Source organism: Panulirus ornatus, chromosome 15 (assembly GCF_036320965.1).
Source record: "Panulirus ornatus isolate Po-2019 chromosome 15, ASM3632096v1, whole genome shotgun sequence".
Taxonomy (NCBI): domain Eukaryota; kingdom Metazoa; phylum Arthropoda; class Malacostraca; order Decapoda; family Palinuridae; genus Panulirus; species Panulirus ornatus.
This window is the reverse complement of record NC_092238.1, coordinates 32,657,739-32,684,030: the sequence shown is the minus strand read 5'-3', so window position 1 is coordinate 32,684,030 and position 26,292 is coordinate 32,657,739. Positions and strand designations below refer to the sequence as shown.

Sequence of the window (26,292 nt, the reverse complement as noted above, 5' to 3'; positions counted from 1 at the left end):
TCATATTTCTCTTTCGTGAGCCGCATCGATATGAAAAATCTAATTGACGACCCGGCTTCTTAATCTTTACAAGTTTCTATTTTTCAGTAATACAATTTCCTCTGAATTGTATTTGCTTAACTTCAAAAACATCCCAAGCTCATTATACAGCAACGAAGTATAAGATACAACTGAACACATTAGAAATGTCACAGCTTACCGATTCTAAAAATTTTTGTATCATCCAATGATGGATATGATATGAGATTAGGTCTCCCACTCTGTCTGATATTCAATTAGCGTCAAAATCTATCTTAATTATAATAATTCGTAATCAAGTTACGGAGACGGAAAAGACTTAGATTTTGAATTTAGCGCCGGCCATCCACTGTGGGCCGTAAATACCAGAGTCAAGCGCCATCTTGGTACATACATAAGCGACTTGTGTTCCCTTTGTAAAGATACTGATGCTTTCCATTTTGTAATATATATTATTATATGCCAACTGGTGGCAGTTTTTAGCAGGTAGGTGCCGCATTTATGAAAAATGTGCGAGACTAATTTCCTCGGCGTTTCCCGCCGGAATGTGGCGGTCGTTAGGTCGGCGGCCAACATGGTGAAAATTAAGTCACATAAACACAGACTCGTGACTGGTGATGTTGGTGGTGTTGGTGATGGTTACACATGCTGTCTAGGCTGATGACTATCATGAAATTTCAAGATATTTATTGGTGCATGATTACATTCACGGAAAGAAATGAAGAGACAGGCATTGGGTAAAAGTAAGTATTTGCAACGTAATATTCCCTTCCTTCCAACCCCCCGCGCCCCGCCGCGCGAATGGCCATAAGTCGTGTATGGCAGGAAGCTGGGAATTGGCTGAAACGAGACAAAACACAACTATGAGTGGCCCATAATTGGCCGACCGAAGGTACAGATGTGAAATGTGTGAGATGAGCATTTATTGCATGAACCAGGCACTGAACCATGAATGATGTCGCTGGGACTGTGGGGGTGTCCCAGGCGACTCATTCATGTTGCTGGGACATATTGGGGTGTCCCAGACATATTTATGCGTTTGGGACAAATGGGGTGTACAAGGTATATACATGCCTCTGGGACAAATGGGATGTCATACGCTTATACATGCGTCTGGGACATATTAGGGGTGTCCCAGGTACTTCATACATGCTGCTAGGATCGGCTAGGCTCTCCCAGGCACTTTTATATATGCTGTGTCCCAAGCAATTCGTACATGTTACTTTGACATAATGGGATGTTCTAGGCACTTATATGCTGCTGGAACATATTGCAGTGTCTTAAACTGAGTCTTGCAAGCTGCTAGGACATAAAGTATTAGAGGAAGACATGCATAGTACGTAACTATTTTGGCATGGATCAGTTGAGTTGCATTTTGTCGACTTATTTTCCTATGTAGTTATAGTTTAGGGGCACCACAAGTATAAATTACTGAATTGGGTAAAATAAGCATGAGTGGACTCCTTCTCCAGGCCTATCTCAATGTAATCCAAGCCTAGATAAACTTGACTTATACTCTACAAGGGAAGATAAACTTGAAAATACCAAAATGAAGTTTAACACATTGGTGCTGACTAGATGGCAAAATAACCATTACATGCAAAATGTGGTGAATTACCAGTTTAGCTATGCATCAAATTCAAAACTAGCTTTAAATAGAGTGATTTCGTTGTGCATTTATGTTATAGCATTTAGAGTATACGAGGAAAGTTGCAGAGCTTGACTTGAATTTATGGATTTTTCTTATGGTGATAGTGGGCCTCCCTGGTGTAGCAATTAATGTTCCTGATCTTGACACTTTTACAGGCTGCCTGCAGTTGAGTGCATTGGTTTGAAACCTAGTTGCGACAGTCGGCCCACAGCCATCCCAGCTGTTCAGCAACCCCTATGGGTTGGTTGATATATATATATATATATATATATATATATATATATATATATATATATATATGTATATATGTAAATTTGAATGGAGAAAAATTGGTGGAAGTGAAGTATGTTAGATATCTGGGAGTGGACATAGCAGCAAATAGAACCATGGAAGTGGAAGTGAGCCACAGGGTGGGGGAGGGGGCAAAGTTTTGGGAGCAGTGAAGAATGTGTGGAAGGAGAGAACGTTATCTTTAAGAGCAAAAACGGGTATGTTTGAAGGAATAGTATTTCCAACAATGTTATATGGTTGTGAGGCATGGGCTATAGATAGGATTGTATTGAGGAGGGTGGATTTGTTGGAAATGAAGTGTTTGAGGACAATAAGTGGTGTGAAGTGGTTTGACGTGAGTAAATAATGAAAGGGTAAGAGAGATGTGTGGAAATAAAAAGTGTGGTTGAGAGAGCAGAAGGTGTGTTGAAATGGTTTGGGCATATGGATAGAATGAGTGAGGAAAGATTGACAAAGAGGATATATGGGAGAACAAATTGGAGGTGGAAGGATGGAGTAAAAAAGATTTTGAGCAGTTGGGGCCTGAACATACAGGAGGGTGAGAGGTGTGCAAGGAATAGAGTGAATTGAAACGACGTGGTATACTGGGGTCGACATGCTGTCAATGGACTGAACCAGGGCATGTGAAACTTCTGGGGTATACCATGGAAAGGTCTGTGGGGCCTGGATGTGGATAGGGGGCTGTGGTTTCGGTGCATTACACATGACAGCTAGAGACTGAGTATGAACAAATGGGGGCCTTTTTTTTTTTTTTTTTTTTTTTTTGTCTGTTTTCTTGGTGTTACCTTGCTCAAGCAGGGGATAGTGATGCTGTTTTCTGTGGGGTGGGATAGTTTTAAAGTTGTTAATCATTTGGATAGTAGTAATCTTGTTGTACAGTAGTAATCTTGTTCTACAATAAGAGTTTTCAAGTGTGTTTTGTAGCATTTTTTATTTTGATATTGCAATAGTGGTGCAAATTATGAATTATTATTATTATATTTTATCGGTTTCCCATGTCAGCGAGGTAGCTCCAGGAAGCAGACTAATATCCATCCACTCATATACATACATATATACATACATGTACATATACATATCAACATATATACATTCACATACGCAGACATAGGAAAGGCACCTGGAGTGGATGGGATTACAGATGAAATGCTAAAGTATGGAGGAAAAAGTGTGATAGAGTGGATGCATCTTATATGTAATTTTGCATGGAAATAGAAGGTTGTGCCTGAGGATTGGGTGAAAGCTGTTATCATTCTTTTATTCAAAGGAAAAGGTGCTTAGGATGTATATAGCAATTATGGGGGAATAACTCCGTTAAGTATACCAGGAAAAGTGTATGCAAGAATATTAATTGACAGAGTGATGGAGGTGACTGAATACAGAATAAGTGAAGAGGAAGGGGGTTTTAGGAAAGGTAGGGGATGTGTGGATCATATTGCTCTGGTAAAGATGACTTTGGAAAGGTATTTAGCAAAAGGTAAGAAGTGTATGACAGAGTTGAGTGGAATGTTTTATGTGATGTGTTGAGGGTATATGGTATAAGGGGACAACTGTTGGATGGTGCAAAAACCTGTAGAGGAGCAAATGCATGAGTAAGAGTGGATGGAGAGCTGAGTGAAAGTTTTGGTATACAAGTGGGTGTGAGGCAGGACTGCTTGATGTCACCGTAGCTTTTTAGTATGAATATGGATGTAGTGATAAAAGAGATGAAAGCTGCCCTTGCCATCTTGGTTAACTTTAAAAAAGAAAAAGGGAAAAGGGGCACAGAGATGGAGTTTGGCGGTGATATATGGTGGCTAGTGGCAAGCCTGTTTGCAGATGACACTGTTGTATGCTGAGAGTGAAGAGATGCAGAAGGATACCAATGTGTTTTATGATGTGCGTAAGTGCAGGCGAGTGAAGGTGAATGCAAATGAAAAGTAAAGTAATGGTGTTTGAAAGGAAACAGAGAAAGTTTATATATTATAAAACCTTATAGAGTGAAAGAAGAAAGTGTAATTAATTGAGCTTTGGATATGGGTGAAAGAGACTGGAAGAAGTTAGAGAATTTGAGTATCTATGAGCTTTCTTGGTTAAGTGTGGTGATATGGAAGGAGAGATAAGGGAGAGCAGTACAGGATATAAGTGCCAATGGGTCCCATAATAGAATTATGAAAGGTAGAGGTATAAGTATGGAAGTGAGAGAGGATTAAGGGACAGTATAATTCTCCCAACCCTGATTATGCAGCCAAGACATGGACATGGAATGAGTCACAGAGGTCATGAATCTAGGCTGTGGAAATGAGCTGTTTGAGAAGAGCATGTGGTGTGGCTAGTTGGAATGAAGAAAGAAATGAAAGGGTGTATGAGAAATGTGGTATGGCAGAGAATGCAAAGGGAGTCAATTGTGGAGTGGTATAATGGGCAAAATGTAATATTTTGAGGTGGTTTGGGCATGTGGAAAGGATGCAATACTGGGAGTTTTCAAGGAAAGTGTATGATAGTTCAATAAAGGGGTTGGAGTGAGTGGAAAACCTCCTGTGACATGGGCAAATAGTGTGGAGAAATACTGGAAGGAGGGAAATGGTGAAAGAATGCCTGGAATGGTGTGTGCAAGGGCTGCACATATGGACAGGGATAAGTGGAGACTTATTTTCCATAGGCACCCCTTGGTAGGAGTTCCTGGGAGGAATAAGTGTCAGAGATATAGATAGAAGAAAGTAGATGAAACATCAAAATTCAACAGAAATTCTGAAAGCCGTATGTAACCTTCATATACCAGTGAGATTCATCTTAAATTTCAGTATTATCATTGAAATATAATAGACGTATTCTGAGCATTGTGCCAACTGCAGATTAAAGTCAAAGAACTGATACATTTAGCAGCCATTCTTGGTACTGCCCAATTTTCCTAAAAGCAGCCATTCTTTGCAGACTTCAGCAGCACACCACATTAATGTTGATGCATTTTTACATTAGATTCTGGCTGCTAGGGAGGTTAGATGAAGTTTTTATGGATTCAGTAGATATCTTACAAGTTTTTAACCTACATTAGTATTGTTAACCCCTACATTTCCCCTAATATTTGTAATTTTCACCACTGTTGCCTTATGTGTTATTTCATTAGAAAATGTAATGTTCCAAATCATACTCTGTAAATTGCAGGTAATTTCTGTGATGTCTTCTATTTACATTGCATTTTTTGATGTGCATCCATATTCTCTTTGACAGTTTCTTCCATTTTGAAGGCTGAATTTTGTAAAAGCAGTCCCTAATGGCTGTTTTTAGAACGTCATCATTCATCATTGCATGTGGATAATCTATTTTTCAGTGCATCAAAGTGAATTATTGTATTGCACATTGCAAAGTTTGAGCTATGAGATGTCTAGACCATATATATCATATGTTCAATTCATAATCCACTTCATATGTATTTAGATACCATATTCTTGAATTCCAACATCATAATGTGTTTGTGCACCTTCCTGCTTTAGGATGTATGTTAAATGTGACATATTTGGAATAGTTTAGATATGCTGTATGATCACCACTCCTTGAGTTCCAACAAAACTGGCTGTACAATGAAATTTAGTATTACTGATTGTGGTCATCATGTCACTCCCAGATTTTCATATGTTAGGAAGGGTTTGAGGTTTTATCACATTAGATTTTTTGTTTCATGACACCCAAACTTTCATTTCCTTTAAATTTCAAAGCCCTCCCAACTTATATGGAAATACATAAATGAATTTACCCATTTCATCTCTTTTTTTGCTTTTATTTCTTGTATCCACTTCAGTCATAGGTCATCCATTCTCACAACCTGTCATCTCTCACTATATCATTGCAAATTCATGAATTCCTTAAAAACCAGTATTAAAGCCAAGATATCTGATTTTCAGAAACATGAAAGAAAGAAACACAAGAAAAGTTCAGCTTGAATGTGTGATTTGTGGTAGTGTGTTGCCTTCTGTTTATAATTACCACAAACACAATATTCGCCAACACTCATCGGCCCAACTCTCTCGTGCTATCCTCAGACTTAGGAACTTGCAAGTGCCTTTGAATGATCCACCCTCAGAACCTGGAGATGACAGTGAAGAGGATGAAGAAGAGGAAAGGGAAAGAATTGACATAGACATGGCTGAAGCTTTAGGTATGTGAAACACGTATCATATAGATGAACTTTACTATTATTTTATTTCAGGGTAATTACTGAAAAGATTGATGGTGATGTATTTAAGTGTACCATTATGTTTTCTATTCTTACTTGAAATTGATTTTGTATACATGTACAATGAACTTGCATAATAATTGAAGCTAGGAGCTATTTATCAGCTCTTGTGGGATGATTGGCCACTAAATTGGCAGGTGATAGTTTTGTAATGTTGGTAGATATATATAAGAAAAAAGAAATAAGATTGACAAAATTTTGGCTGTGCTTAATGTAGAAAAGGCCTCTGTAAAATTGAAACTGAAGAGATATTGAACATTTTTGGAGTGTATGATGAAGGGTGGTGAAGCTACTAGAAACAGTTATAACTTTTTATGGTATCATGTTTAAGAAATAGTATTGAAAGTGAATGGTTCAGACTAAAAGTCAGTTGTAACAAAATTATATATTTTTTCACATTTGTTTGCATTTTTCCACCCATTTGCTCACTCACTCTTTAGCTGGCTTTGCATTAATTGTTTAATGCATATTTTTGTGGTATTGGGAAAATTTTTATCTTTCAGTAAAGTGAAACAGAACGGAGAGTGCTAGAAGGGATTGAGTTATGAATATTTGCTACAGAAATAGCTACATTGATAAAAGTGGTCAGCAAAACATATAAAGTACATTGAAGGACTATGGAAAAGAAAATTCATTAGTGCTAAAAGATGTAAGGATGTTATGGTAGAGAAAAAGATGTTTGAACTTGATGTTTGACTGAATGGATTGTTGTATAAGTTAAAAAAGTTTAGAGATCTGAGTGGGACATTTGGCATGATAGCTGGTATAGAAACTTAGTTATCAGAGTGCAATTTTTGTATTATAAGCTTATCGGAAGTCTCAGGCAAAGTGTTGAATTTCATTGAAACGATATATCCCACACCAGTGTTTGCCAGTGAAGTGAATTATAAGAATGAATATAGTTAGGAAATTATAGGAAGAAACCAAATTAGAAATGGATTACTTGTTAAAGTGTGGGATGAAATTGTAAGGTACTATGGAAGTCCCTTACCAACTACGGGAGTTAAGTTCCTGGAAGACCCTGTGGTACACACAAGCATGGTTAGCAAGGAACAAGGGTATGGGAATGATGGATTAGGGGGAGTGCCTCTTGGGAGACGTACCTTAAGCCCTATAATGAACACTTCAAGATAAAGAATAAGCATGTTGTACTTCATAAACAGCATGTTTATTTTTTTTTATTTACCAATGATATAAGATATCTTGAATGATGATAACATGGTGGTATGTCACCCTTGATGTCAAACCTCTATTCCCACAAAGCAGCCAACCAGCTACTTATAGTGACACACTTATTTATATAGAGGAATTTAGCCATTATTAAAGGTAAGGGGAATTGTTGAAAAGGACATTTGGCTTGATAGTAAAAATAGAAACATGGTTATCAGGATTAGAGTGATGTCATATGAGCATATTTTGGAAATCTGAGGAGGGCAAGTGGTGAATTTTATTGGAATGATGTATTCCACATCAGTGTTTGCAAGTGAAGTGTGGATCTGTGACAGTAGAATGAATTGTAAAGTGCAAGAACTTCTGACAGATTTCATTAGAATTGAAGGTGAATTATGAGAATAGATACTGTGAGGAATTTCTGGTAAGAAACCATTTTTAAATGGATTATTTAGTGAAGTGTGGGGTGAATTGATGATGGTAGGATGGTTTGAAAAATATTCTGATGATTGGGGCCTGAACATGCAGGAGGGTGAAAGTCAGTAATAGGATAGAGTTGATTGGAACAGTATAGAGTTAACTGGAACAGTAAGGTATACAGAATACAGGGGTTGACTTGCTGTTAATGGACTGAACCAAGGCATGTGAAGCAGCTGGGGTAAACCATGGAAAAGTCTGTGGGGCCTAGGTGTGGATAGGAGGCTGTCATTTCAATGCATTGCTCATGATAGCTAGTGAATGGATGTGAGCAAATGTGGTCTTTCTTCTTTCTTCTTTTTCTTTTTCTTTTCTTTTAAACTATCCGCCATTTCCCGCATTAGCGAGGTAGCGTTAAGAACAGAGGACTGGGCCTTTGTGGAATATCCTCACCTGGCCCCCCTCTGTTCCTTCTTTTGGAAAATTAAAAAAAAGAAAAAAAAAAACGAGAGGGGAGGATTTCCAGCCACCTGCTCCCTCCCCTTTTAGTCGCCTTCTACGACACGCAGGGAATACGTGGGAAGTATTCTTCATCCCCTATCCCCAGGGATAAATATGGAATAATATACACATAAAAGTATTCAGAAGAACACCACTGATATGTTTAGAAACAAACTTGGTAAACACTTTACTTCTTTTCCACAGCTAACATTGTTTGTGCCTCCAGAGATATATTTCTCATTAAGTCCTCCTTTCTCTACATCATAAAATTCAAGATTCTGATATTGCAGACAGCCTCAAACGGACACAATGAACTGTTCCAGTTTGCTTCCCTCTACATTCTTTCTATGTTGGTGCACCACCAATGGTGAATAATTTCTGATAAAGGATTTCCTCAACAAACTGACTTGCAAACTTGTCTAACCTATAAAGCCCCACCCATCTCAGTGTAGTGCTACATCTTCAAGTTACATTTAAGAACCCCAAGAAGCAATACAAACTGGATTCTGATTTCTTCATCTTCACCTGCCACACCACCAGTGCATCACAACTCCTATGCTAAGGCTGAGGTAAAGAAGTACATTAATCAAGCTGAAAGAGCACAATCTCCTTCACATCTAGAAGGAGCAGAAGTCACACCTAACCATAGTGACCATACAAACCTACAAGTCCTTGGCTGTTTTGGCTTCATCAACTATTAATGAGAGCACATTTATGGTAGTAGGTAAAGTGTTTTACCCTAATAACAGCTGCCTAAAAGATGGTACCTTTGAAGAGACATGATGATTCAAAGCAATGCTGAAGTATCTATTTCTGGCCTCAAATTTTCAAGATGTAATAGCAAGAATGCTGAGATACAGTTGACGCCTATAAAATAAACAATAAAGATCAATTAATGCAAGGATTAGGATTTTAGTTTATGTTAAAAGTAATTACATAGTAATCATGTGAAAATTATTACTGCAATAACAACTTCAACAAGTAACTGTACTGGCAATCAATCTTCAATCTTTTTAATGCAATTGTGCCTAAGCCTAGGTTTTACTGATAAACAAATGAAAATAGACAGAAATGAAAACATGATAAGAAAGTCAAATACCAGCTGATTAATTGCAAATAAAAAAAGGAAAACACTTACCCACATAAACACAATGTACACTAAAAATGCTCAGTGCAATGATCATTATCAGAGAATCATACTTCAGATTTATTTGAAATCAGACTTTTTGAAACAGAAAGTGGCGATCAGTTATGAAAAAAAAAATGATGACAATTATGATGATGATGATTGTTATAATTTACTGATAATAATGATGATGATAGAAATAGTACAACAGTAAAACCTCTGTTATCTGTAATTCTGCACAGTGAAATGTTCAAAACAATGTATATTTTCAATTTCAGTTGACAACCCTCAATTATCAAGAAAAAATATAAATGAGATGCATAGAAATATTTCAAATCGTGCACACACCGCACTGCAGCAATCATCGTACTCACCATCTGGTCTTTTGTGGCATTGGTGATTGTTTACCATCTCCCATATGCTTTCTGGCATGGTGTTGTGTAATGGTCTCAGACATTTGTGTAACCCAGGGCTACTATTGTTAAAAATGGCCCCTTTCAGGCATCGTCAGCAATTGTCTGACAGTTCCATGAAGCCATCTACATCTCACTTGAAGTGCAAGAGGAATGTTTTAAGCCTCGAAAAGAAGATGGAGTTTTGCAAGAGGCTGGCTAAGGGTGAGTCTGAGGCTGCACTTACGGAGAACTTCAGCATCATTTGCTTTTTTGCATACATATATTGATATTTCCTCTGGCATATATTTACGAATAAGTTAAATATCTTCAGATATTACAATTGAACTATTTGATGTATTAGATACTTGAAAACTGGAGAGTTCATCATTGAAAATGATGCATTCCCTAAGCATTTCAGATAACAGAGGTTTTACTGTACTTTAGTTAGGCTATTCACTGTTTGTATGTCTAAAGGTGAGATGCATGAAGATTGGTAGAGTGCATGTATAGTGCCCTTATATAAAGATGAAGGGGATCAAAGTGAATGCTCAAATTACAGAGGATAAGTCTGTTGAATATCCCTGCTAAGGTGTTTGAGAGGTTGATGATTGAGAGAGTGGTAGCATCCACAGAACATCTAATTGGGGTGAAGCAATGTGCATTCAGGGGTAGTAAAGGATGTGTGAACTAAATGTTTGCATTAAAAGAATTATGTGAGAAATACTTGGAGAGAGAGAGAATGAATTGTATGCAGCATATAAGGATCTGGAAGTGTATGATAGGGTTGACTGAGAGGCATTATGGATGGTACTACAAATACATTAGATAAATGGAAAGTCATGAAATGAAGCGAGGAAATTTTAACAATGGTAAGACATATTTGTGAGTAGAAAGTATCGAGATTGTTTATTCTGTTTATGGATGGAAGGCGAATGCAAGGGTCTTAAAGTGAGGGGCAGAACTACAGCATACTGAGGGTGGGGGTGCTTAGTAGGTCAATTAGTTACTGTTTGCAGATGAAATTGTTCTGGCATTTTACTCATGAGAGAAATTATTGAAGCTGGAGACATTTTTGGGGTGTGTGAAAGGAGAAAGTTGAAAATACATGTGAACAAAAGTAAGGTGCTGAGATGCAACAGGGAGATGAGACTGGACAGTTTGAGAGTAATTCTAAATGGGGAGGACTTAGAGAAAGTGGAATGATTTTGATATCATGAAGACGTGGCAGTGGTTGGAATGATGGAGGCAGAATTGTGTTATGGGATGGAAGAGGGGGCTAATGTCCTGGATGTATTGAGCAGTGTGTGGAAGTAGAGGTCATTGCCTTGTAGGGGAAACAACAGAAGAGGATTGACCTGGTGGAAGTTAAATGTCAGCGATACATGGCATGAGGCAGGTTGATCATCTGAGGGATGACTATAAGAGAAAGGTGTGGTAGCTGATAAACAAATTATGAGTGAAAGAGTTGGACAAAATATAATGAAATTGTATGGACATATGAAGAGGATATGCAGGAATTGATTAAGAAGGTATGTATGTCAGAGATACTTACCTATGAGTACCTATGACAAAATTTCGCTACAGTGGCAGGCTTAGTGTGTTGTACTCCCCACTTAACTTATATGTTGACAAATGACATATATCTGAATGCCTGGCCTTATCTTCTCACTTGTCTTACTTAATGTTATTTTTTCAGCAGCTACTCTTATGGTATAGTTATCTATTCTAGGTTTATCTGGTATTGTCTTCAGTCATGAGCTTGATCTTTTAAATGTTTACAAAGTCCATTGAAATTTCTTGTATCATCCCATATTACACCAAATAATCATTCAACTTCCCTGCTGAGCACTCATGTATCTTTTTCTAATGCATTTTTGGTATGGTTCCATGAATTACTGTTGACTTTATCATCCTTATCTGGTTGCTTTTAGGTTCAAAGCATTGTTTTTAATTTCCCTTGTTTGTTTGTCTCCCTCCAACATTCAAGACTGTAAAGCTCTAGTTATTCTAGTCATTCTTGGTAATTCATATGATTTGTTCCATTTATCTTACTAGTAAAGTGTTTCTCTCTATTTCTATCTTGTTTAAGTCAGTTTGAATTACTGTTGACTTTACAACCCAGCTGCATTTGAGTTAACTTCTTATATGTACACTGCATGTTTTCATCATAAAGTTTTTGTCTCATGTTGCAGTTGTTCTCAATATCATTCTACTCATCAAGTGGCTTGAAAACACTGTCTTTTCAATATGTTCCTTGAATTCAAGGAACGTTGGGTTGAAGCTTCTGCAAACACTGTACTAGAGTTGCCCTCTGTCAGTGGCCTATTAAGGGTGAGGCACTGAATGCTAAGAAGCAGCACTGGAGTTCACTAGTTATGGAGACTGTTGCTGTGGTCACTCCCATGAGGGAGTTCCCGTTGGGAGGAGGAGTAAGAGATATTGATAAATAGATTATTCTCAAATCTTTGATGTCTATTCACTCCTTATTTCTTTTTCTCTAGGTCATCTGTACATAGGCAGTGCAATAGCATTAGGTGTCCCATGACTCATACCCTCAGATTTCTCAATAGGTGAAGGGAGCAAGGGGCTTTGCCTAGCTGCTTACCTACCTGAAGTACCGGTGATGGGACTGTGGAAGGTTAGAGTTGTCAGGGCCTGAAGATTCAGGAAGTAGAGAGACATTTTTGATATAGAATGAATTGGAGGGTTGCAGTTTACAAAAGGCCTTATTCTGTTAATGGTTTGAACGAGAGTATGTGAAGTGGTTAGGGGAAATCATGGAATGGTCTTTTGGGTTTGACTGTAGATAGGGGCCTTTGGTTTTAGTATATTATGCAAGACAATTAGATAGTGAATGTGAGGTTGTTGTTCATCTCTTCTTGATGCTACCCTCGTAACCCCTCTTTGGCAGGAAATTGCAACAAATATGATAATGATAGTAATGATAGATTTTTTTTTCTTACTAAGAATGGTCTCATTTGCTCTCATACACTCTCTGGCTGTTACATATTATACAGTAATACCCTGGATAGTGCTTCCCCTTAAAGTACCATTTCATTATAACACTTGCTTGCATCTTGGAGCTCTAGTTTTACTAGGAAAAAAATGAAAATCTTTAAACGAAGTCTAAAGTCACTAGTCCAAACACTGACAAGATGCTGAGAACAGTTTTCTTTATTTATACACTCTCTGCCAATCAGAGCACTGCACACGCATGAACTCACATTCAGTCAGTGCCAAGCACTCTCCCTTGTTAGTACAGTGCAAATTTTGACATGCTTACACTGTGCACATCTTGCTGACTCTCTGGTTTTTCAATATTATTGTGACCATTTTTTACCCATTGTGCCAAGAACATGGCTGCAAGTTCTGGTGCTGTTATTGCATCTGAAATACTTGGGAAAGGCCTCTTCATGGATGTAAAATTTAAACTTTTGAGGTAGTTGTAAGCTAGTTTGAAATTTCATATTGGCTACATCGACAGTTAGAATCATTATTAAGAATGCAGACAAGGTGAGAGCTCCTGACATGACAACCATAAAGTTAACAGCAACAGAGTTGATTTGTTCAAGAAGTAGTCTTTTAGAAAAAATGGGTGTGCTAAGCATTTGGATGGATGACCAAATGCAGTGCAAGATGCTGTTAAGCCAATTTCTCATTATAGAAAAAGCAAGGAGCATTTTCAGACACCTGCAGGAAGAAGATATAGGCCAGAGACATTTTTAGCTAGCAGAGGTTTGATCAGTTCAAATGATGCAGTGACTTGCACAGCATCCATATTTGTAGTGAAGCTGCCATTGGGGACATATAGGCGGCTCAGAAATTTCCTGACACCCTGAAAGCCATCCCTCACTCTTTTGTCTGAAGAAGAGAAGCATGCTTCTGGGTTCAAAGTTGCAAAAGACCACTTAACACTACTGCTGGGGAGTAATGCTTCAGGAGACTTCAAGCAGGAATCATTGCTCATCTACCACTTTGAAATATCACAAACTATGTAGGGATTTCCAATGGAGCATTTGTCTGTGAATTTAGAAATCAGATAAGAAGGCTTGGATAACAGTGGATTTTTCCATCAGTGTTTTGTATCACATTTTTCTCAGCAGTGAAACTCTATTGTGAAAAAGAAAACCTTGAACTCAGGGTGTTGTTGGTGCTTGATAATGACCTAGGCCTCCACGAGAATTCAGACACACCCATAGAAGTTATTTACCTTCCACCTTATGCAACTTTCTTGAACCAGCCAATGGTCAGGGAGTCGTACCAGATTTCAAGGCTTTCCACTGTTGTTGCACCTTCCGACAGCTTGTTGAGGAAATAGATGGCAAAAATGAGCAATCTATCAGACAGTTATGGGAAACTACCCCATCATGAAGATCATAGATGATATCAGAGCAACCTGGGTGAATTAGATAACAACTCCATAAACTGAATTTGGTAGAAGCTATGGCTGAAAGCATGCAGCAGCATCCTAGGTGATCCCAACTGACATCTTCAAAATGGCCAATGAAGTAGGACCAGGTGATGTTGATGTGGATGATAAGGAGGAGCTACTGCAGGCTCATGGGGACAGTCTCACTTATGATGAACTTTGGGAATTTGCACAGCAGTGCATCCAGAGTGAGGCTGATGAATCTGATGCAGAAGAGCCGGAGATACCACCAGTGAGAAACCTTGTCACAGCATTCTTTGGTGATGGTATCGCCAAGATCTGTGAAATCATGCACTAGTATGCTAAGAATGACACAGACAGGGAGCTCATCAGCAAGGCAAAGGGAATTTGTTGTTGATGTGATTTCCTGCAGTAGAGAATTGCTTCTTGATAGAAAACTCAAGAAAAGACAGTCAGCATTAGATGCCTTCTTCAAGAAACAGCCAAAACATGAGGTGAGCCACAGCCTGGACCCTCATCCCAGGAGTAGCCTCTTCTGCCCTATGCTCTCCCACTGCTGTCATGATGTGTTGCTGCTTTAGTGCTTTGTTTGGATGAATACTCATGATTTCAGTTGATGATTTAATGTTTTTTATAATTTTATATTAGTTTAGGTGTTATTGTATGACAAAATTGAATGTAGTTAACTGAAGCACAAGTGCATGGTGGGTTGAACATCACCTGTTCAGGAGTGCTCGACAGCACACCTGGTGCATGTTACTACTCCCTTCCACTCCACATTTCTAATTGCCACCTTCTTGCTCACTCCATATTTTAGAATATTATGGAATGTAATGTTGAAGGGATACAGTGTTGCTCATTTCTACTTGCACTCGGTTTTGCAGGTAGACATCAGCTGTTCACTTGTGCCTGGCAGTGCTACAACCAGTGTTAATAACTTATTGACACATTGCCTCCTCACTACTTACCACAGGCTCTCTCACCACCACCACTTCCATCATCACCATACCTACATACCTGTCACCACCACAACTTCTATATTATCACCGCCAAAATCATGATTTCAGTGATGCATAAATGGATTGGCTTCATTGAGAGCAAAGCCATATGATATCCACTGCCTCCCATCTTCCACCTATCTCCCACCCACTGCATCTCACTGAAATGCTGCCTCTCTCATTCATTTTACTACAGTTGTTACTCTTTATCAAACAACTGTCTTTCATGGTCTTTTTTCTTTCAAACTATTCGCCATTTCCCGCATTAGCGAGGTAGCGTTAAGAACAGAGGACTGGGCCTTTGAGGAAATATCCTCACCTGGCCCCCTTCTCTGTTCCTTCTTTTGGAAAATTAAAAAAAAATGAGAGGGGGAGGATTTCCAGCCCCCCGCTCCCTTCCCTTTTAGTCGCCTTCTACGACACGCAGGGAATACGTGGGAAGTATTCTTTCTCCCCTATCCCCAGGGATAGGGGATGAAGAAGTAAGATTATTAGTGAAAGAGTAGAGAGAGGCATTTGGACAATTTTTGCAGGGAAATAATGCAAAGAAAGAGACAGGAGGTCAAGAGAAAGGTGCAAGAGGTGAAAAAGAGGGCAAATGAGAGTTGGGGTGAGAGAGTATCATTAAATTTTAGGGAGAATAAAAAGTTGTTTAGGAAGGAGGTAAATAAAGTGCATATGACAAGGGAACAAATGGGAACTTCAGTGAAGGGGGCTAATGGGGAGGTGATAACAAGTATTGGTGATGTGAGAAGGAGATGGAGTGAGTATTTTGAAGGTTTGTTGAATGTGTTTGATGATAGAGTGGCAGATATAGGGTGTTTTGGTCAAGGTGGTGTGCAGAGTGAGAGGGTTAGGGAAAATGATTTGGTAAACAGAGAAGAGGTAGTAAAAGCTTTGCAGAAGATGAAAGCCGGCAAGGCAGCGGGTTTGGATGGTATTGCAGTGAAATTTAGTAAAAAAAGGGGGTGACTGTATTGTTGACTGGTTGGTAAGGTTATTTAATGTATGTATGATTCATGGTGAGGTGCCTGAGGATTGGCGGAATGCTTGCATAGTGCCATTGTACAAAGGCAAAGGGGATAAGAGTGAGTGCTCAGATTACAGAGGTATAAGTTTGTTGAGTATTCCTGGTAAATTATAAGGGAAGGGTATTGCTTGAGATGGTGAAGTCATGTACAGAGCATCAGATTGGGGAAGAGCAGTGTGGTTTCAGAAGTGGTAGAGGATGTGTGGATCAGGTGTTTGCTTTGAAGAATGTATGTGAGAAATACTTGGAAAAGCAAATGAATTTGTATGTAGCATTTATGGATCTGGAGAAGGCATATGATAGAGTTGATAGAGATGCTCTGTGGAAGGTATTAAGAATACATGGTGTGGAAGGAAAGTTGTTTGAAGCAGTGAAAAGTTTTTATCGAGGAGGTAAGGCATGTGTATGTGTAGGAAGAGAGGAAAGTGATTGGTTCTCAGTGAATATAGGTTTGTGGCAGGTGTGTGTGATGTCTCCATGGTTGTTTAATTTGTTTATGGATGGGATTGTTAGGGAGGTGAATGCAAGAGTTTTGGAGAGAGGGGCAAGTATGCAGTCTGTTGTGGATGAGAGAGCTTGGGAAGTGAGTCAGTTGTTGTTCGCTGATGATACAGCGCTGGTGGCTGATTCATGTGAGAAACTGCAGAAGCTGGCGATTGAGTTTGGTAAATTGTGTGAAAGAAGAAAGTTGAGAGTAAATGTGAATAAGAGCAAGGTTATTAGGTACAGTAGGGTTGAGGGCCAAGTTAATTGGGAGGTAAGTTTAAATGGAGAAAAACTGGAGGAAGTGAAGTGTTTTAGATATCTGGGAGTGGATCTGGCAGCGGATGGAACCATGAAAGCAGAAGTGAATCATAGGGTGGGGGAGGGGGCGAAAAATTCTGGGAGTGTTGAAGAATGTGTGGAAGTCGAGAACATTATCTCGGAAAGCAAAAATGGGTATGTTTGAAGGAATAGTGGTTCCAACAATGTTAAATGGTTGCGAGGTGTGGGCTATGGATAAAGTTGTGTGAAGGAGGGTGGATGTGCTGGAAATGAGATGTTTGAGGACAATATGTGGTGTGAGGTGGTTTTGATTGAGTATGTAATAATAGGGTAAGAGAGATGTGTGGTAATAAAAAGTGCGGTTGAGAGAGCAGAAGAGGGTGTTTTGAAATGGTTTGGTCACATGGAGAGAATGGGTGAGGAAAGAATGACCAAGAGGATGTATGTGTTAGAGGTGGAGGGAACGAGGAGAAGTGGGAGACCAAATTGGAGGAGGAAAGATGGAGTGAAAAAGATTTTGAGTGATCGGGGCCTGAACATGCAGGAGGGTGAAAGGCGTGCAAGGAATAGAGTGAATTGGAACGATGTGGTATACCGGGGTGGACGTGCTGTCAATGGATTGAGCCAGGGCATGTGAAGCATCTGGGGTAAACCATGGAAAGTTGTGTGGGGCCTGGATGTGGAAAGGGAGCTGTGGTTTCGGTGCATTATTGCATGACAGCTAGAGACTGAGTGTGAACGAATGTGGCCTTTGTTGTCTTTTCCTAGCGCTACCTCGCACACATGAGGGGGAAAGGGGTTGTTATTTCATGTGTGGCAAGGTGGCGATGGGAATGAATAAAGGCAGATAGTATGAATTATATACATGTGTATATATGTATATGTCTGTGTGTGTATATATATGTATACGTTGAGATGTATAGATATGTATATTTGCGTATGTGGACGTGTATGTATATACATGTGTATGTGGGTGGGTTGGGCCATTCTCTTGTCTGTTTCCTTGCGCTACCTCGCTAACGCGGGAGACAGCGACAAAGTAAAATAGATAAATAGATAGATAAATATATATATATATTTTTTTTATTTATTTATATTTATATTTATATTTTTATTTTTATTTATATGTATATATATTAGGTAAAAAGTAACATCATTAGGAATGCATCTCCATATCTGCAATGATATATTGACCCCATAGAGAGCAGTTTTGCTCAGCACTCCATTTTTCAGGAATGTATCTGGAGCACTCATTTGAAGATTACCTTACAGTGCAAACCAGAACCCCATGTCCACAGCCAACCCCCAAAGACCTTTCTGTGTTTCTCCTGACTGCTTCACATGCCTTGGTATAGCATGTTAGTAGCACTTTGTCCTTTGTGTGCCACATTGCTTCAACTCATTCTGTCCCATACATACCTCTGTATTTCTCTCTATATTTCAATTGAGGCCCAGCCTTGATATGAACTTTTGTCCATGACTGGAGCCTTCAGCTTAAATAATTTGCTGAATCTGGGCATGTAAGTGGGCAGGGAAAAACACAGATAGGGAGTTCAGGTTTTGATGTATTATACATAACATCTAGATAGTGGATGTGAATGAATGACATCATTTCTTTGTCTGTTCCTGGTACTACCTCACCAATGCTGGAAATGGCAAACATACAGAAAAGTTTTACATCACATTCACTTAATATCATCTCTTATCTCATAATGCAGTTTAGGTTATTAATGGCATTAGCCTAAAAGTCTTGAGTAATTAGATTTTGCTTTGTCATCTTACCTGCATTATGAAAATCAAGAGTCAGCACTTATTTATCAGTTTGTGTTTTTTGCAGGGCTCCCTGTTAAGGTGGAACTAATGGATGAAGAAGTTATTGAACTTGGCCCAACAGATAATGCAGATAATCTTCAGATACAGAGTCGCCTTGTTAAGAATGAACACGAAATGATTCAGCAGTCAAGACAGATAATCGAAGTTAAGGAAAACAACCCTCCACCATGCTACATTAATCCTGCTGTTGAGGATCCAGATGCTATAGTTGTTAAGTAAGTATCGTACTTACACTGCTAACCAGCTGTAAAGTAGGCTGTCTGCTTCATCACAAACTAAGCTGATTATTTTCTCTCTCTAGTTTGATATTACCAGTGGAAATACTGCCATAGGGGAAATTGAGCTTGCCCTTTCACCCATAATTGTCTTCTCTTTGGCTGTATTTACACTGCAACAGCACTAACACAAGCTCAACATTATTTTCTCATATTTCTGTTTTTGCTTATTCCTCTCCGTACTTTTATGATTCTACTTAGCTCCTTTGTCTATCTTTGAAATGGCCCTCATTTTTGGGACATTCAGTTTTCCAAGTGTAAACAAGAAGCACTTATTTCATTTTTTCTCATGTGTGTTTGCTGTTTCCCACATTAGTGTGGTAGTGCCAGGAACAGAGAAGGAATGGCCTCATTTGCACGTATTCATTGTCTACCTGTCAGTGAGGTAGGTAGTAGTTGGTAGGCAGACAACAACCAGGGAGATATTTTATCAGTACTACCCACCTGGATGTCAGGAGGTATAGTAACATCTGCCAAGTGAGCCAGCTCCTCATTGTTGTCAAGTTGCTCTCCTCTGACCCAGGTAGCTGTCTTTTTCCTTTGTAGGTTTTCCTGCAGTATGCACTATGTGCTAGCCCTGCCTTTTAGCAAAATGGTAGGAGCAGTAGATAGAAGTAGTAGGTAGGAACGTTTAGGCAGGTGCATTAGTTAGAAATTTGTGGTAGAAGTAGTAGGAAAGAGCATTAGATAGTAGTCAGTAGGAACATTTAGGAGGAGTCTAAGCATACACTGTGTTAGAGTTGCGTTCTGCCACTGGCCTATTTAGGGGAGGCGCCAGAGGCTAAGAAGCAGCACTGGAGTTCGCTAATTATGGAGACTCTATTGCCGTGGCCACCCCTTTGAGGGAGTTCCAGTTGGAACAGGCATCAAGGATATATATAGATAGACAGATCTGTCAATGAAACTAAAGCCCACATCCAAAACCAAACCAGAGCCCTTTCATTTCCTCCAACTGCTTCAGATGCCCTGGTTCAGCCCATTGGCAGCACATTATCCTCTGCATACAACATTGATTCAGTTTGCTTTGTCCCTTGCATGCTTTACACCCTCCTGCATGTTCAGTCCCTAAACACTCAAAGCATCTTTTGCTCCATCCTTTCACATCTTTTCTCTCCTCTTCCATACTTCATATGCTTGGTTAATAACAGTAACAAATGGAATTCTTGGGTAAGAATTTGAAGTGTTATAAAGTAACTCTGTTGGCGTTTTGATACCAGAAGGTGTTGGAATGATAAGCAGCTGAAATGTTTTATGAAGAAGAATTACAGGTGTTTGCTATGACAGTGAATGGATATTCCTTGATAATATTAAGTCAGGAGTCCTTTCTGGTATCATCAAACTGGTGATTAAGCCTTTCTCCACCACCCTTTTTGGCAGATTTATATAGCTGAAGCCTTAGCTCAACTTAAGGTTTCACTTTCTCAGCCAGTCAGTGACTGCCCAATTGATCTTGCCCTCCCTTCTGTTCTCCTAAGCCTAAGCATTATCAGTTTTCTTAGGGTCATGTTGAGTACACATGTTTGTCAGCTGATGCTGTTAGCTGGTTTATTATGAGATTAGTAGTCCTTCTTTGTTTCTTAAGTATTTAATATGCTGATGAGTAAGTATTTCCTTGTGTGAAACATATACATATAATTTTTTCATACGCGTCCACTGTTTCTCAAGTTAGGAAGCTAGCATTGGGAACAGATGAAAAAATTACTTCCTTTGCTTACGTTCTCTTTCATTACGTCATTTGTAATGCACAAAAACTACAACTTCCTATAAAAAGCAAGGCCCAGCATGGTTTCTCCTGGCCACTTCATATACCGTGGTTCAGTCCGTTGACACCCTGTCACTCCATGTGTACCACATCACTTTCAGATGCACACATTACACCCTCGTGTGTGTTCAGACCTTGAGCTCTCTAAACCCTTTTCACTCCATCTTTCCATCTCCAATTCAGTTTCTTCTTTTTTGTCTTCCCCCACTTTAGACATGTATCCTCTTTGTCAACCTGTCCTCACTTATTCTCTCCATATGGCCAAACCATTTTAGTACTTCCTCTTCAGCTGTCTCAACCATACCTTTGTTATTGCTGTCCCACATCTTACTCTTACCCAATCAACTCTTACACACTCAACCCTCCTCACGCCTCATGTTGTGCCTAAAAAGTTAATTTCCAACACATTCAGCCTCTTCCATATGTTTCTTACAAGTGCCAAGGGCTATTTCATGAAAAGAAAGTGTACTGACTTGACTTCTTTAGCTGACATACCTCTTTGGTCCTTAACCAAAAGCATCTCCTATGACTTCTGTAATTCAAACTTTCGTCCTCTTTTCTGGTCTGATCTATCTGTTGTTTGCTTTCCAACTGTTAAAGCTGCCCTTTTTGGCAACTTGTTTTTCCTCTGAACCAACTTTGGATGATTCAAATTCTAAACCCCTTTCCCATCTCTTTCTTTTGAACCTATGTCATCTATATCCTCCTTGTGCAAGGTCTTTCTCACCTCCTCCAAATAATGATCACACATCCCATTGGCTGTCCCTCTCAGTACATTCACATCCAAGAGTCTCTCTTTTGCACAGTTTTTTTTTTTTTTTTTTTTTTTTTTTTTTTTTTTTTTTTACTGAGATGGCATGGGCAGCTAAGGCCCAAATCAAGGCCATCTCATTAGCACCAGTAAAACAGACAATAAAGGCCACATTCATTCACACTCATTCTCTTGCTGTCTTGTGTAATGCACCAAAATCACAATTCCTTATCCATATCCAGGCTCCACAGACCTTTCCATAGGTTTACCTGAGACATTTCACATGCCCTGGTTCAGTCCATTGACAGCACGTCGACCCCGGTATACCACATCGTTGTAATTCACTGTATTCCTTGCATGCCTCTAACCCTCCTGCATGTTCAGGCCCTGATCGCTCAAAATCTTTTTCACTCCATCCCTTCACCACCAATTTGGTCTCCTGCTTCTCCTTGTTCCCTCCACCTCTAATACATATATCCTCTTTGTCAACCTTTCTTCATTCATTCTCTCCATGTATCCAAACCATTTTCATTTTCAACACACCCTCTTTTGCTCTCTCAACCACACTTTCTTTGTTACCACACTTCTCTTTTACCCTTTCATTACTTAATCAAACCACCTCACACCACATATTGTCCTCAAACATTTAATTTCCAACACATCCACCTTCCTCCGTACAACCCTGTGTATAGACCATACTTTGCAACCATATTATATTGTTGGAACTACTATTCCTGCAAACGTACCAATTTTTGCTCTCTGAGATAACGTTCTCTCTTTCCACACATTTTTCAACGCTACCGAAACCTTCACCCCCTCCCCTACCCTATGACTCACTTCCATGGTTCCATTCACTGCTAAGTCCACTTCCATATATCTAAATACTTCATTTCCTATATATACTTTTGTGTACTCATTCACCATTTTCCCCACGATAGCAATATAGCTTCATGAATAGATGAAGAGAAGGCCCCCTTTGCTTACATCTTCTCAAGCAGCCATGTGTAACTCATTTTCTGTCACAGCATTCATTCTTACACGTTATAAAGTTAGTTATGGAGGAGGTTAATGATTATTGCACTGGCTGTGTGTACTTGAATCACCTCATTGAATTGGGAAGGGAGTAGTGATTACAGAGAGATTAATTTTGATTGAGTCATATATGCCAAAGTAATTTCTTGTGTTCACAGCAAGCAGGGTTTATATGGTAAAATTGCCCTGTTCTTGAGGCAAAGTATAAAGTCATGAGTGCTTGTACTGGTGTCCTGTGCATTGTTATGTAATGCCACAGCCAAATATTTTTCTGTATCCTGGTCTGTCTATGTGATGTCAAGGAAGCCTTTATCTGTGATGTAGCCTCATTTGAATATATACAAACCCATAGCACTTTCAAAAGATGACATTTTTCTTGAAAACCCATTGTAATCACGTTTGATTGTGACAAAAACACTTCCAGAAATACTACACATCCCTCTGTGTATGGCTGAGAGTATTCTGGGAGTGCCATGATTGTATACCTGGCAGCAGAGCAGCATAAGTTAAAGGGACATAGCATAAATGAACTCTGTTTCACCAGCTTGAGCTGTATGTCATGTTTTAGAAAATATGTTTTAGATAATTGTACAATAATAACAAACGTATCAATATTCTGTAATATTTATGAATATCCTGCACACAATGCGCATAAGGGATATCAGGACTGCCACATTCAAAAGGTTAAAGATTTTATTTTCTTTAAGTGAAATGGTACTTGACTGTAATATAATGTGACTTTTTTGTGTTCTCTAATTTGATCCTATTTTATTTTCAGGTTTGACAAAGAAATGGTAATGGCACAAGACAACAGCAGCCCATTAGTGTACACTGGAGATCACAACAGGAAGAACAAAGGCAGTAACAGGCAGTTGAGAGCTGTATTTAAGAGAACTATTGAGATTCCAAACCCAAGTGCTTTTATCATGGATTATGAAAGGGCTAAATCTCGACCTACCGATAAGTATGTCATGCAAAATATAAATGCGATGAATAACCCTCCCAAAAAACGTGGCCGACCAAGAAAGAATACAGAAAATAGGTATCACATTCCAGTTAGTTTGCTTAACAAAAGGAAGATGGGAGAATATGAAGACTCAGATGGTAATGAGGATGAACTGGAAGCTCTAGCTGATCCTCCCCTTTTCTCAGATGATGAAGAAACAACTGCTGCAATTCCAAGTATCACCAGAACACGTTCTGGAAGGGCTATCAAAATTAGGAAAGAAGATGGTACATTTAAATATTATGACATGCCAGGGAGGCATCAGTTAGACACAGAAGACTTAAGTAACCCAAAGGACTGGACAGAAGAAGCAACCCATTCTTCGAGAAAAGGAAGAAGGGGCAGAAAACGTAAGCATTTGCTTGAATCTGCTTTAGAGACTCCAAAATCTTCAGTCACTAGTGAGTCCTGTAATGGTGCTCTAGCTAGAGACAGTGATAACACAACAGAGTTAGTTAGCATTAAACAAGAGAATGTTGAGGAATGCAACATCAGTAATATAATTGAAGAAGGTCTTAGTATTCGAGCAACCAGTGAGATTGAAGAGGATTCAAATGAATTTGATAGATCCTCAGCAACAGAATCGCTTGATGATTATGAGTGCTTTTTGTGCTTCAAGACATTCAGTTTTAAGGAAGAGTGTGAAAAACATGTACACGAACATCTTAGAAAAGTAGTTGCAGATAGGAATGATACCACTTCCAGTAGCTCACATGCATTTGATGGAAAGGAATCTGATAATAATGATATGGTAAATCTTGGAGTTAGAGATGTTTCACTTGTACTATCCAAAGAAAATGATACCACAACAGAAGAAGCAAATGAGGTGTCTCAAGACTGTCAAGATCAGTCTTCATCTGATGCAATTAGTCAATCTGCTGCTAAAGAGTCATTTACTTGCTCCATATGTAATGAAGACTTTGAGTCTCAGACAGCCTTGCAGGATCATAAACATGAAACTGTCCTTGAATGCAAATTTTGTGGGAAAAGATATCAGAACAGAATAAATTTGCAAACTCACATCAAGAGATATCACGAGGAAACTGATTGGATGAAGTTTAAGTGCGCAACATGTGGAATGAATTTTGGCTTTTTGACAGCTTTAGAGAGGCACATGAAGGACCATAACCCAAATCAGAAATTCTGCTGTGAGCAGTGTGGGAAAGTTTTCAAAAGTCTTACAAATTTGAAATATCATATACCTCTGCATACAAGAGATGAAGTTTATGAATGCCCATATTGTCCCAAAAGGTACTACATTAGATACAGTTATGATAAACATGTTAGAACTCATGTTTGTGCACCAAAGTTTCATTGCGAGATTTGTGACAAAAATTTCAGTGACAGAAAACATTTTGAAGTTCATTTAGAAAGACACCAACATGGTGGAAGCTTAGGAAGAAGTAAAGACTACAGATGTAACAACTGTGGAGATATAAGAACTCCTACTGAATTAGAAATAATGAGTGAAACTGATCCAGGACATCATAAAACTTGTTTGGAATGTGGTAAAGGGCTTTATAAGAGGTTCATGATTGAAAATATGGATTCATCATCGTTACCAACAAAATGTGATAGACAAAGAGAACAATGCACAATTTGTGGAAAGTCTGTTCTCAATCTCCCAAGACACATTAAGTATACTCATTTAGAAAATGAGTATGTGCCTTGTAATGCATGTGGAGTTGTGGTCACTAAAGCATCATTGCCATCTCACAAGAATCGAAAGCATGGAGGCTCAGCAGTTACCTGTGATCATTGCAACAGAGTATTTAAGAATATAATGTGCTTAAGGGAACACATGACAAAGGTCCGAAGAAAAGAAGATCCTACCAAGAGTATATGCAAATTCTGCAAAGTAGTGGTAGCCCCTGACGTTTGGAAAGAGCACATGATGAGGCATAGAACGAAGTGTAATGACTGTGGAGCTTCCAACTTTCAAACTCATGAAGAATTTATGGCACACCTTGAATCTTGTAGGAGATGCAGCAATTGTGGAACAACTGACTTTAAATCTAGAGGGGATTTCCTAGCTCATATTGAGATGTGTGGCAGTAGCATTGACATAATGACTGGTACTTTAGATTCTTCTAGTGAACAAGAAGTTGTAACTAGCATCTTTGCCATTGTAGGTGACAGCACATGCTGTGAAACTTGTGGTGAAGTATTTGAAGATCAAGGTTCTCTTGCTCATCACATTACAGAGACTCACCCCAGTGCTTTATCATCAAGTCACAGCCTAGATGAAAGTGCTATGATCAGTGAGGCTATCTTGTATGCATGCCCTCAGGAATCATGTGGGATAATTGTTACAAGCAAGGAGTTATTAAAAGATCACCTTTCAAATATACATAATGTACAGATTTCTAATGTTGATAACTCACTTGAACTATCTGATACCAAAAACTTTGGATAGAAAGTGATGTGTAAATGCAAGTATATTTTACTGTGAATGTTTCTTTTTCCTTTTGCAATTTATATTTCCATGGTATGCCTTTAGGGCACTTTGCTGGGTCACCTTGCTGCAAAGCACGGAATGTTTGGACCTCTATATGTGTATTTCCTTATCTTGTTTACGCTTTTCATACCAAAGCTAAGGGGTATGGACTAAACGTGTACCACAGATGCTGTATACAACATTCTTTGTATCCTGAGGCATTTCAGGTTG

The 26,292-nt window shown here is 38.9% G+C and overlaps 1 protein-coding gene across 3 annotated transcripts; it reads left to right on the top strand.

The window, feature by feature from the left end:
* Nucleotides 1-385: 385 nt before the first annotated feature.
* On the top strand, nucleotides 386-26,072 carry LOC139753832 (uncharacterized). Of its 3 annotated transcripts, none has more exons than XM_071670736.1 (4): nucleotides 386-504; nucleotides 5,842-6,095; nucleotides 18,803-19,013; nucleotides 23,397-26,072. In XM_071670736.1, exons 2-4 carry the CDS (start codon nucleotides 5,846-5,848, stop codon nucleotides 26,038-26,040), a joined length of 3,105 nt encoding a protein of 1,034 aa, XP_071526837.1. In that variant the 5' UTR covers nucleotides 386-504; nucleotides 5,842-5,845; the 3' UTR covers nucleotides 26,041-26,072. The 3 variants fall into 3 exon arrangements, with proteins under 3 accessions (XP_071526837.1, XP_071526836.1, XP_071526839.1); XM_071670735.1 differs by lacking the exon at nucleotides 386-504 and adding an exon at nucleotides 538-761; XM_071670738.1 differs by lacking the exon at nucleotides 386-504 and adding an exon at nucleotides 772-910.
* The last annotated feature ends 220 nt before the right edge of the window (nucleotides 26,073-26,292 follow it).